Source organism: Branchiostoma floridae, unplaced genomic scaffold, assembly GCF_000003815.2.
Source record: "Branchiostoma floridae strain S238N-H82 unplaced genomic scaffold, Bfl_VNyyK Sc7u5tJ_410, whole genome shotgun sequence".
Classification (NCBI taxonomy): domain Eukaryota; kingdom Metazoa; phylum Chordata; class Leptocardii; order Amphioxiformes; family Branchiostomatidae; genus Branchiostoma; species Branchiostoma floridae.
Window position 1 is genome coordinate 11,386 of NW_023365838.1, and position 11,596 is coordinate 22,981.

An 11,596-nucleotide genomic window follows, 5' to 3' on the forward strand; every position below is an offset into this window, starting at 1 on the left:
AAGTCCATAGTAATTCTAACGAACTTGACAGGCCAACTAACAAAGATAACCGTTTTTTTTTTCATTTTACATTTTTCTTTACAAGCTATGAATACTGCCAAACCATTTGAATCGTATCAGCTCCTTCTCTAAAGAAAATATTCGAAAATACTTTTAATCACTCACATAGATGTAAATATCTTGTTTACAACAACAACATGTTCATCTGTTGATATGACTTGAAATGACAAAACAAAAAATGATACATGCACATGCCACGGTGTTGATTTGTGAATGGAAGATAGCTTTAAGGAAAAGTAAGGCGTGTAGGTTTTTGGCCCCTAGCGTTTGTTTGGGACTGAAGGGGCCAATTTTGTTTTAAAGTTTGACAAAGAATAACTCAAGAAGGGCTTCGCTGATCGTCATGATCGTTGGTATGTAGATAGCTTGATAATGATTAACATAATCACAAACTTGGTATCTTCTCTTTATATTTTTGGCCAATAAAAGTACGAAGCTATAAAATATACACTAATGTAATGCTGTTGTTTTAAGTCCGACTTCTACGATTCTCCTGTTAGAGATGTTAGTTTTGAAGACTTCCTTGCATCATGGAGATAATGGCACCCACGAGGTCTGTTCCTCACTCCAGTCTAAGGGAGAAAGAAGAAAAACAGCCATTAGAATATACCATCTTTATGTCAAATTGCCAAAGACAAGCTGCCATTAACATGAAACAAATTTCATTTCAGTTTATCATAACATTTTTATAACATAATTGAGTAGTGAGTGCTAAATATGATCTGACTAGGTCTTACAATAGCACTCACCTCTTTTGCTTCTCTTGGACTCCTACATGTAGTCGTCTTGTCGGTCGGTGCCCTGGACGTGATTGGCTGCAGACAGTGCCATAGACGGGCTGTACCTCACCGTTGAGTCGCTTCCGTAGCCTTCCGTTAGGTCAGGCATATTTGTGGGAGCTATGCCGTTGCGTTGTCCATCCAAGCTATCCCTCTGACGTTTGAAGCGCCCTGTTTTCAGTGCCGCTAGGGGGAGTTTGCTGAAGTCGAACCGGCGTCGAGACACTGGGGAGTTCATCCTCGGGATGGCCGAAAGTGTCAGGAGGTCCTCGTTGGGTCCTTTTTGCAACTGTCCATGGCTTCCGTCGTTTTCTGACACCATCTCCGTTTCTTCTTCTCGAGCATTTTCTCTGGCCTCGAGCTCTTGTTTTGACTCATCGGAGTTTTCTTCTGTCGGCACCGATCTTCCGAACCGACCGCTGGCCAGAGCTGCTAGGGGCATCCTAAGGGAGACGGTTCCGAGACGCCGCAACGCCCGCGGTGCCATGCTCTTGTCTCTTCCGAATCTGCCAACCACTAAGGCTGCTAGGGGAACCTTCTTTGTCAAGCTGCTGGATCTGCCGAACCGCCCAGACGCCAGGGCCTCTAGGGGGACTTTCTTTGTCAAGGTACTGGATCTGCCGAACCGTCCGGCCGCCAGGGCCTCCAGGGGGACTTTCTTTGCCAAGCTGCCGGATCTGCCGAACCGCCCGGCCACCAGGGCCTCCAGGGGGACTTTCTTCTTCAGTCCGCCGACGGACCGACTGTCTCGTTCAAGACCAGTTGTCTGTCCGAACCGACCGGCCATCAGTGCGTTCAACGGGAGACCCTTGCTGTGTTCTTCAGATCTTCCGAATCGGCCTGCCGTCAACGCCCCGATGGGCATCTTCTCCAAACCGTTGACGGACCGGCCAAAGCGTCCAGTTGATAGGGCTGCGAGAGGGATTTTCTTGGTAAAGCTGGAGCGACCGAATCGTCCACTTGCTAAGGCTTGCATTGGCATAGCGCCCCTTTTTGTGGTTCCTTCTTCCTCGTCGCTTTCTATCAATTCTTTTAGTTGACACAGGGACTTTGTTCCCTCGGGAAAGGCGACAGGTTCTTCAGGGTAGATGACCGTGTCTTCTTGAGGTGCTCTCCAAGCCCAGAGGAGGGCATTTTCGATGTTGTCTTGCAGAGGCTCTACCTTTGGGATTATTGGGTTACTGACTGTACCGATGATTCGCTCGGAGTCGCCGTTATTGTTGGGGGGTTCGACAGCTGCACCCATTGCCACGAGTACGGTGGTCAGTACGACCACGCTTAAACTGTTCATGTCCTGAAACAAGCAGAAACAGAAAAAAATTTAGAATCATCAATACGTTGGCAAGGTCATCACACTTTGGTGTATCTGAATAGCTTTAAAATTATTTCCAATTCAATTTTCATTACAAATAACAACAAAAGTCTGAATGGGATTGTTCTGGCAAGGTAGGCGGCAGGTTTCATGAATGTATCCACTCAAATGAATTTATCCACTCAAAAGTTTATAAATGATCCAAAATCTATGATTGAAACCATTAAGATTTATTCAAAAGTAATAATCATACTACATCGATAGTTCAAGGAGACCATTTTCGTGTGCAGTCGAATTCTGTATTCAGGTCAAACAGTGCAGGTCAGTCTTTGTAATTCAACATTCCTGCGTAGATAGTTTTGGTTTGCTTGATCTAGAGTTGGTAAAAAAGTCCTTTGATGATCAATATCCTTGTTCTTAATGAGCTGTCACGTCATAGTATTGAGATGATCTGTATGATGCCTTCGGGGGTTACCACTACTTGACAATGTTTCCACGCGTTCCTGTAAGGCACGAATGTTTGATTACTATTTGTGTGGCGGTTGCCCGGTTATCAAATTATCAATAGACATGTGCCTAACCCTTCAAAGCTGCACTCAGACGTACCGTGCAGATGATATCTTAACATCTATTTGCCCCTGTGTCAAAGATACTAAAAACTGAACTAACGAGGATTCAAGTCAATACCATATCATATTACTTGAATGCCTCAATGCTTTTAGCATATTTGGGTTGGGTTTTCATATGTGGCTCTTTCGGTCAATGTGGACCATAGTAAAATCCTAATTAACACCAGGCCTGCAGCATTGGCAATGGCTAATCCGTCCTATGTAATGATAGCAGTCGCTGCCACATACGTGGAGATCCTAATCAAAAAAACAAACAAACAAACAAACAAACAAACGTCACATCTGTAAGCTGACCCCGTTATGACCTAATTCTCTTCTCTGTGGATCAACTTTTTCCTTCTGTGCTGCGAACCAGTTTGGCTTCTTCTGGTTTTAGCTGCCTGGCCATCCGGTTATTAGTCATTTGTAAGACTCTCTATGTACTCCATATTGATATGGAGAGCTTTTGGGTCTATCAGTAACTAAACATAAGGCTAAGTGGATATGATTATATGGATGGCATCCTATGGATACCAACAACTTTTACGATACGAGGGTGCGAGTAAAAAATGTTGCCCCAAAAAAGTTGCCTCTGTTCATCGTGAAATCGATGAGGTTCATTTCTGTTATTTCTTATCTTCTTTTTTTTACTTTAGAATCCACTTTGGCATTCTATAACATTACTATCCATTTTTTTTCGATTCTTAATTTACGGCAGATGTGCGCATTTTCCAACTGCTTCTAAAAATTTACAGTGTGGACAAAAAATTTTTTTGGGGAACGGATGAAAATTGATGCGCGCTTGGATGCCATCCATGTAGTAAAATCAACATGGCCTAACTCATTAACGATCATTAACTGTCGGTTAAAAGAATGGATAGATGCTAATATAATGGGCACCCGAATTTCCCAAGGTACTACAATCTGTCAACACTATACAACCCAACAATCGTTTCAGTACCAAGGAAAGGATCAACTAATGGACATAATAGACCTCACCTCCTGTACATATCAGTTCATAGCTACGGTATAAAACCTGGTGCTCAATACGACATCCTCAGTGTCACTGACGAAAGATAGTTGGAGCTATCTGAAACGTCTATTTCACAAAACTATATATGTTGATTGAGTAATTGCTTTTTGGCGTAATGGACTAAAATTCGGTCCTTATGAAATGTAATTACTTTCCTCATTAATCGCTCAAAACCAAAATTTCCGTGACGTTAATGGAATTCAAGTGATTTTGCTACCACAGACGGAAAGCATTTAATGTATATGGAGGACAATAATGCTCTGAATCGTATCTCATATCGGCCTTTGGTGAACAGCCTGTATTTCCACCCTTCGGCGTAACACGTAGGCACCAACTTTAGAATCGTGTTCACTACAATACGTTCCGCCCGTTGTATAGTGTCATATTTTCAAACACTATACTTAAACGAAGCCGGCACGCCACTTAGCCTTGTGGCTGGGTGAAACTGACAAATCTTGACTGTCTAATGTGTTGCAGCACACGAGAGGTAGACCTTAATGTGCCATAACTGTCTCCATGTGTCAAACTTGTCTTATCGTACAAGTATTAGTTTGTATCGGACATTTTCGACAGCCAGACAAATTGCCATTTGACAAGATAGCTTTTACATTTGTATCAATATATTTATCTATAATAGTAATTTGCACTACGTACGTTTGGAGTAAACGCACCGGTTTTCCACGTAGAATCTAGCTGACCGATCACAATTTCAAAACAAAGTCACTGTTTTTTTGTTGTCATTCTTCGAGATCATAACTTATTCACAGCGTATTATGCGACTTTGTTGTGTCATGAAAGTGTCTTTCAGATCTCCGCACTTCCCACCCACGCTTGAGTTTTCTGCCATTTTGTACCGATATGGGATTTGTTCGGTAGGCTACCGAAAACTATATCTAAGGGACTTGGCGTCGCTTATTTCCGCGCTGTTTATCAACACTAGAAATGTAAAAAAAAAGACGCGAATATGTTGAAAGGCAATTGAAAGTCCGAATGGGCATTTTTAGCTTTAGAATGCTTCCAGTTTTGGGGCCTGAATTCTACAATATGTAAGAGTTTTCATTCAAATGTATCCATCAGGGACATTTTGGAGGCTGCAGAGAAAGCCTCATGTTGGTTGTGGTTCCGTAGGGGGGAACCGTGGAAGCCACACGGACACAGGTCGGGGAATGATCAACCTCGGCTGGGTGGCCCGAGCGAGGGTGTATGGTGAGCAAAGACCCGAAACACCTAATGACCCCGGGTTCATCACTGATGATGTGTCCCTGTTCGCGTTACCAGAGTGTATTCTAGAGTCATTCTGGATTAACACCGCTTAAACTCGTGGTCGTAGCTGTTCTCTGTTATTGTCGTGCCTGGTGCCAAATGGATCTACAAACATAGCCTTTACACGTCTTTCTCCCTCCCTGGTGGCGTCTTATGTGGGTCAGTCATCCGTTTATTTCTGGCGACACTTGCACCTTTATCGCAGGTTTGGATGGAAAATCCACCACATTTTCTCTTATTAGAGAACGAAAAGGTCAGTATTTACGCATTTGCGCAGGTGTTTCGTTGGTCAAATGACACGCCCTATCCGTGTGGGTTAGGACAATCAAGTATGCTATAATTAAATGTGTAGCAGTTTTGGGGGGAAAGCGGGAAAGGCACCGACAACCGATATCCATAAACGTAGGTTGTACCGGAACGTGCGGGTGTATGATAACAGTAATAATACATGTCGACCCATAGATAACATCTACTCACTATGTCATTATGGTTTTAAAATAGCCACACTTTGCTTTTGCAGACGCCGAATGTGTATTAATCATGCCCCCACTCCATTAGAGTAGGCACCTCGCTGTGACCGCGCGCCCTGCGCGTGCGACTTAGCTATTTGACAGATCGCTAAAAAAGAAAAAGAAAACAATCTCTTGTCACTTCGTGTGCTTTGTTGTCTTTTCAATCATACTTTCAGTCACTCCTTCTAACATCACAAAACCCACACATTATAGAAAAGGTGGGATCTTTCGTCTTCCACTAGAGTTGCCACCTCGCTGTGACCGCGCACCCTGTGACTTAGCTATTTGACAGATCGCTCAGAGTCACTTCGTGTGCTTTGTTGTCTTTTCAGTCATACGTTTGTATTTAGCATCACATTCCAGTTGTACATATATAACGTCAAGTCCAAAAATCCTATCATGGGCCGCAGCGAGTGTGCAGCGCGATCGCCGTCATGGTAATTTGGGTTCCATTCCAGCTACCCGTGTGTAAAAGAACGTGCAAACAGTGCACGTCAAACATGGTGGAAGACGAAACACATTCTATGTCAAACTGCTCTTTCTACGATGACAAGAAAAGAGCTGTTTGAAGAGGCCACCAAATTCCATCCAAGCTTCTTAACATTCACTGACAAAAAGAAAATAATTCTCCTTCTAACATCACAAAACCCACACATAATAGAAAAGTTGGATCTTTCGTCTTCCACTGGAAAAAGGAGTTGAACCCAATAACCCTGGATCTAGAGTTAGCTTTGACTAGTTTTAGACTAGAGTTGACACCTGTGATATTGTTTTTACATTATTTGAATATCTCATGTTACCTGCAATTAACCCACGGACAAGAATTTGCAATAAACTTTATCATCATTGGTGGAGTACACGTGAAGTGCCCGAAAAGCAATTGACTTCAACAGCGTTTTCTGATCTGTGATGAGACCAAATGCCTTTACAAAATATAATATTACCGAATGCTACCATGCAAGTTCTTTCAAATAGCAAATTGAACGCTCTACTCCTCGCTTGAGTGAAGTGCAATTGTTACGACCCGTCGCTAATGATTGGAACGAGTGGAACGAGTGGAACTCGCTGGAGTACTGTAGGCGCATGCTCATAAGATAGCTTTAAACAACGCTTACAGTTAGATCGATGTGCAAAGAAAGGTAAGGGTTCGAAAGATCGATCAGTGTAATATGAAAATCTTCGCACATACTGCCGCGCCGCGTGCCTATGAAGCTGGTGTGTTACGCCGAAGGGCGTTTATACCGGCTTTGCAGTATTAGATACAGATATGCAATGGTGCAAAATGAAACGGAGAAGCGCTGATGCGTCCTTTTAACCACCTTTTGAGGCAATTAATGAGTAAGAGCCTGGGCATGTATGTCGTGTGATCGTCGTAGGAATTTATTGCCAGAGGATTTCCAAGCAGGCTGTGACAGAACCAACCACGGACAATGATCTAAGTCAACATTTTGTGTAACAAGTCACAACTGAACTTTGCAGGACTGTCCCCAAAATACCCTAAGTTAGTGATCGTACGATGATCGCACGACGTTCGTGGCCGCGCCGTAGGGGAGAGATACGTTCTGCACATGTAGTTAGATCTAAAATACTCGAAAATCAGGAGACATACAAATTTTACCCTGGATAGCACCGGGTACCCGAACTTTTCATATTGGATCCCATCCACTTTAGTGATCTGTCGGACATAAATTGTACTTGCACGCTGATAGAAATCAATCGGCGAGAGTGCATTAGTACTACATAGAACAGGAGAGGCAATTGGGCGGTAAAACGCCACTATCTGTAGTGATGGCTCGATTAGTCCCTGTCTCACAAGTGATCTTGAATGTCATTAATTGCCGAGCATACGTTTCCAGGCCATGCATTTGCGTAGATCCGGCGGTTCTCTGAAAATGTATGGCTCGAAAAAGTACGGACAAACACCCGTGGCGCAACATTTCTTCTAGACTATTGAATCAGCAAGGTGTATTCCGCAAAGACAAACTAAAAAGTAGCATATTGCTCTATATTGATATCATTATATCCATCATATTGCACTACGATCATTTGAACACCAAATGGAAAAGGAAAACCACACAGAACACCGAAAAAGTAGCCACATTCGTCTACAGTTTCAACTTAGAACCGTCCTATTTCAAACAGAATGAACTTACCGTAATGTTCTATCATTCATGTGGCCCCTAGTTTTGTTTGAATGCCGAAATGAAAAGAAAATTAACATAGAACACGGCAAAGGCAGCCGGAATCGTCCTCAATTTCAACATGCAGCAACCGGTAGATTTTAAAAAGATTGAACTTACCTTTCCAGACGTTCTTGCTAGACAGAAGAAATGGGGCGATCTTCTTGATGAAACTGAAGTTCAGTGAGTAGACTTTCCACAGAGAGACAAGCAACTTGTTTAGGCCGTGGAATGACTGTACTCCGCGCCTCAGCGAAAGGTTTTATAGACGGCACCCTGTATGGTGACTCATTGGCTCCGCCCCTTTTCAGCTTGCCAGATTTAGATCCTGCAGCATTCTCGCATTCTCATTGGTCCAATCGCAGACACGATTCGTACCCGAGATTACCATGGAAACCCGCCCTGATATGCCAATCTCAATGTGGGTGAGTTAACTGCGCATCTCCACCTGATTGGCCGTAGGGGCAGTATGACGCTCCACGTGGGGGCCATAGTAGCCTCTATGACGCTCCATGATCCTTAGGCTAATAGCTATAACGTCATAGATAAATGTAACTTGATCAAGGCTGAAATTATGACCCCACGTCACCGTAAAAGGATCGGCAGAAAGAGGCAATTATTTCTCTCAGAGCTAATGCCGATTTGACCTTTTTCGACTGTTCACATTAGCTCTCACGCCAATTGGTGGAAATAGAAAAGTGACCGTAGATACGCTAGACCGTTGTTTTAAACGGAGTGGTCAGCTAACGTTACCACATGTACGTTGACATGTCTTGCAAAATGATTATGTTTCTCAGTACTGTTTTCCATCCTCACTGATATAAATGACTTATCTTTCCATGGAGAAACGGGTGAAAGACCTACACATTAAGTCGATAGGGGGCGTGTTAAGGTTGCCATTGCCATTGCCTGGTATCCAGCCGTTTTCAGCTTTCGTCCCCGGTTCTAACAAAGGGATTCATAAAAAGCGACACGTGAGTTTGACAAGGCTGGATACCAGGCTATATAGTCTTTAATCTATCGGAAGAATTAGAGCTTACGTAATATACTAACATTTGTATTGATTGCTTGAGCCTTTTAGAATTCATCGTCCATCCTCAGCAAGAGTCCTTCAGAAAATACATTGCCTGCTGTGGATCCAATGTTTATCTATTCTGGAACATTCTACCACGTGCGTGGCCCTTAAGTCTTACTCTTAATTGATAACCAGAAATAACCAGAATGAACTGGCAGGACCCATATACGTGCTTTCGCTATGCGTTTTGTAGTACGATAGATATCTGGGTATATGATTCCATGCTTGTTGATTTATCATAATTCAAATTATGAATCTTTGTTATTTTTGTCCTTCCATCTGAGCGCAATTAAAAACGGTCTTTTTTATACAGATGCAGCAAGGTCATGCTCATTCAACTCAAGTGGGATTGCGCAATATAAAATTCAACCTAAGTTTTTTTTCTTCTGTATTCTGCTCGTGATTAGTGAGTTTATACCTTGTCCCCAACGGACGAGCTACTGTTAGATGAGCCTCAATGGATCCTTCGGGACAAAGATCAACGTTTCACCCGTCTTAACTCAGTTCTCTGTGAGAGTGTTTGGCGTAGGTCAAAAGATCCGAAAACATGTCAATTACCCACGAGGTCTCAGGTAGTTTGTGATATCAGAAAGGTCCCGTAAGCCGAATGGATTTATTCAATTCGTTGCTTTGGTCTTTGGGATTATGGACCTCTGATACTAAGCAGAGCTCACATCACCCACATGCTAAGGTCTTTGGGTCACCGCAATCATCAAAGGTAAACAGAACGATCTGCTGTGCGTGCGTACGTGCTGATGTGAACAACCATACCGATTATCCGATTAGGGTAGTTTTAGAAAGTGCATTGACCCCTTCATATGTAGACTGTCGTGGGAAGGTCTTGAAAATGTGACAGGGGCTATACCCCCCCCCCCCCCCCTCGCAGGCAAATAACGTTTCTTAAAAAGATGTCAATAGCATCCGGTCCTGACCGGTACAAATCGGTTTTTCTTGTTGGACCGGTTCGGGAAAACCGGACCTGAAAAAATTCAGTAGACCGGATGTTGGACCAATTAGAAATTGGACAGATTATACTGGCACTACGGTGGTAGGTTTTTATGTGTTTGAGGCTTATTGGTAACTCTTCGTGCTTATTGATAGTCATTTTCATCAAGTTTCTACAGTCAAATTTAACATAGGAAGTTAGCGATGTTTACGTGAAGATCCACCAAACAGATTCATTTGTAGCGAAATGGACCATTAAATGTTTTGAATATTGCCCATTTACAAACAATTAGGTTCAGGTCCGGACCTGAACCGTACGTGGACCATACCTGGACCCCTAGCCTACAGTGATGTTCTCCGTCTTTGTCCCAAATCTCTCAAGACTTTTCCTGTCCCTATACTAGGACTTAAATCCTAGTTTACAGAAAGCAATTAATTGACATGCGGTTGGACGCCTCAACGGATTTTGATCTTTTAATGGACTAGGCTTCCTGGTAAAGCACCATGCTTAACATGTTTTTCCTTTAATCTAGGAAAACGGCGATCGCGTGGGGCAAATCCGGACAACTTCGCAAAGCATTTAAGTTACAATTGACGGCGACAGTCCCCAAATAGCGTGACCCCGCACTTAGTAAATCCCGGGGATTCCGAAGGCTCTCAGCTGACATTCGTATACGTCCCTGATTGTTAATTGTAAAAGCCTCCAACAACTGTAAGAAATTTATCCATCCCATACTACAACTTCTGTATTAGTTAGATAAGCGTTAAGTTATAGAACTGTAGTTTTTTATTTTTTATTTTTATTTTTTCATACACCTGGGTAGCCTCTTCAGTGCTAATACACTGGTTTTCAATAGGGCCCAGTTTCACATATACATACAAGGAAATAAAAAAAAAACTTACAGAGAGAAAAGTAGACATACACGTCGGAACATATAAATACAACTGAAACATGAGAGACACAGATAAATCAAAATCATAATCCGATCCAAGGTCAACAGTTTGGGAGTTTTGTAGAGGCCATACTTTGTACCCCGTACAATTGTTGTTCAATAAAACTATACTATATATTGATACCTGGGACGGATTTATATCGATGATCCCATAAGATAGGATCAAATTCCTGGGTCAGCAAAGTTTAGATAAAGGTTATGTTCTGCGTATACGCCCCAGTTTACTTAGTATATGTGAAACGGACTTATATCGATGATCCCATAAGATAGGATCAAATTCCTGTATCAGCAAAGTTTAGACAAAGGTTATGTTCTGCGTATAAGCCCCTGTCAATTACTTACTTGAAACGGATTTATAGTAATGATCCCAGGATCAAATTCGTGTCAGCAATTTTATCATTAGATAAAGGTTAGGTCGATCTGACATGATAGCTCGTATAGAGTCCATTCCAAGTAACCATGCGGATGTTTGTTGCCATTCATTTCGGAATTACTTTTAAAGCTTTGTAATAATATGTCTCGGATCAACATTTGATACTTCAGAAATATTTAAAGGCTGTTTCAATTTTATGAATATTTTCCCGGTTCTGTAAAACTGTGCAAATATTCATGATGTGGATTCTAATGGTTTCTAAATAATGATAACAGCATTCTACCATTATTTACCATTTTATGACATTTTTGTAACATTTTCTTAATCAATTGTATAAAACAAGGTAATTGTGACTTAGTAGGCACTAGTCTTGTAAGACTGTAAATAGTACGTTTTCTACACAATGTACTTGTTTGTTTTTACGCTTTGTACTTCTGAGTTTTGAGGCCAGTTTCTGCATACGCCCCCCCCCCCCCTTTCAAACTTCCTTAAATTCCTGTCCC

At 42.3% G+C, this 11,596-nt stretch overlaps 1 protein-coding gene across 1 annotated transcript; it reads right to left on the reverse strand.

Annotated features, from left to right (window-relative positions):
- Positions 1-306: 306 nt before the first annotated feature.
- On the reverse strand, positions 307-8,389 carry LOC118408795. Its single transcript, XM_035809655.1, has 3 exons — positions 7,868-8,389; positions 810-2,133; positions 307-632 (listed from the first exon to the last, which is right to left on the reverse strand). Exon 2 carries the CDS (start codon positions 2,128-2,130, stop codon positions 832-834), a length of 1,299 nt encoding a protein of 432 aa, XP_035665548.1. The 5' UTR covers positions 2,131-2,133; positions 7,868-8,389; the 3' UTR covers positions 307-632; positions 810-831.
- Between the last annotated feature and the right edge of the window lie 3,207 nt (positions 8,390-11,596).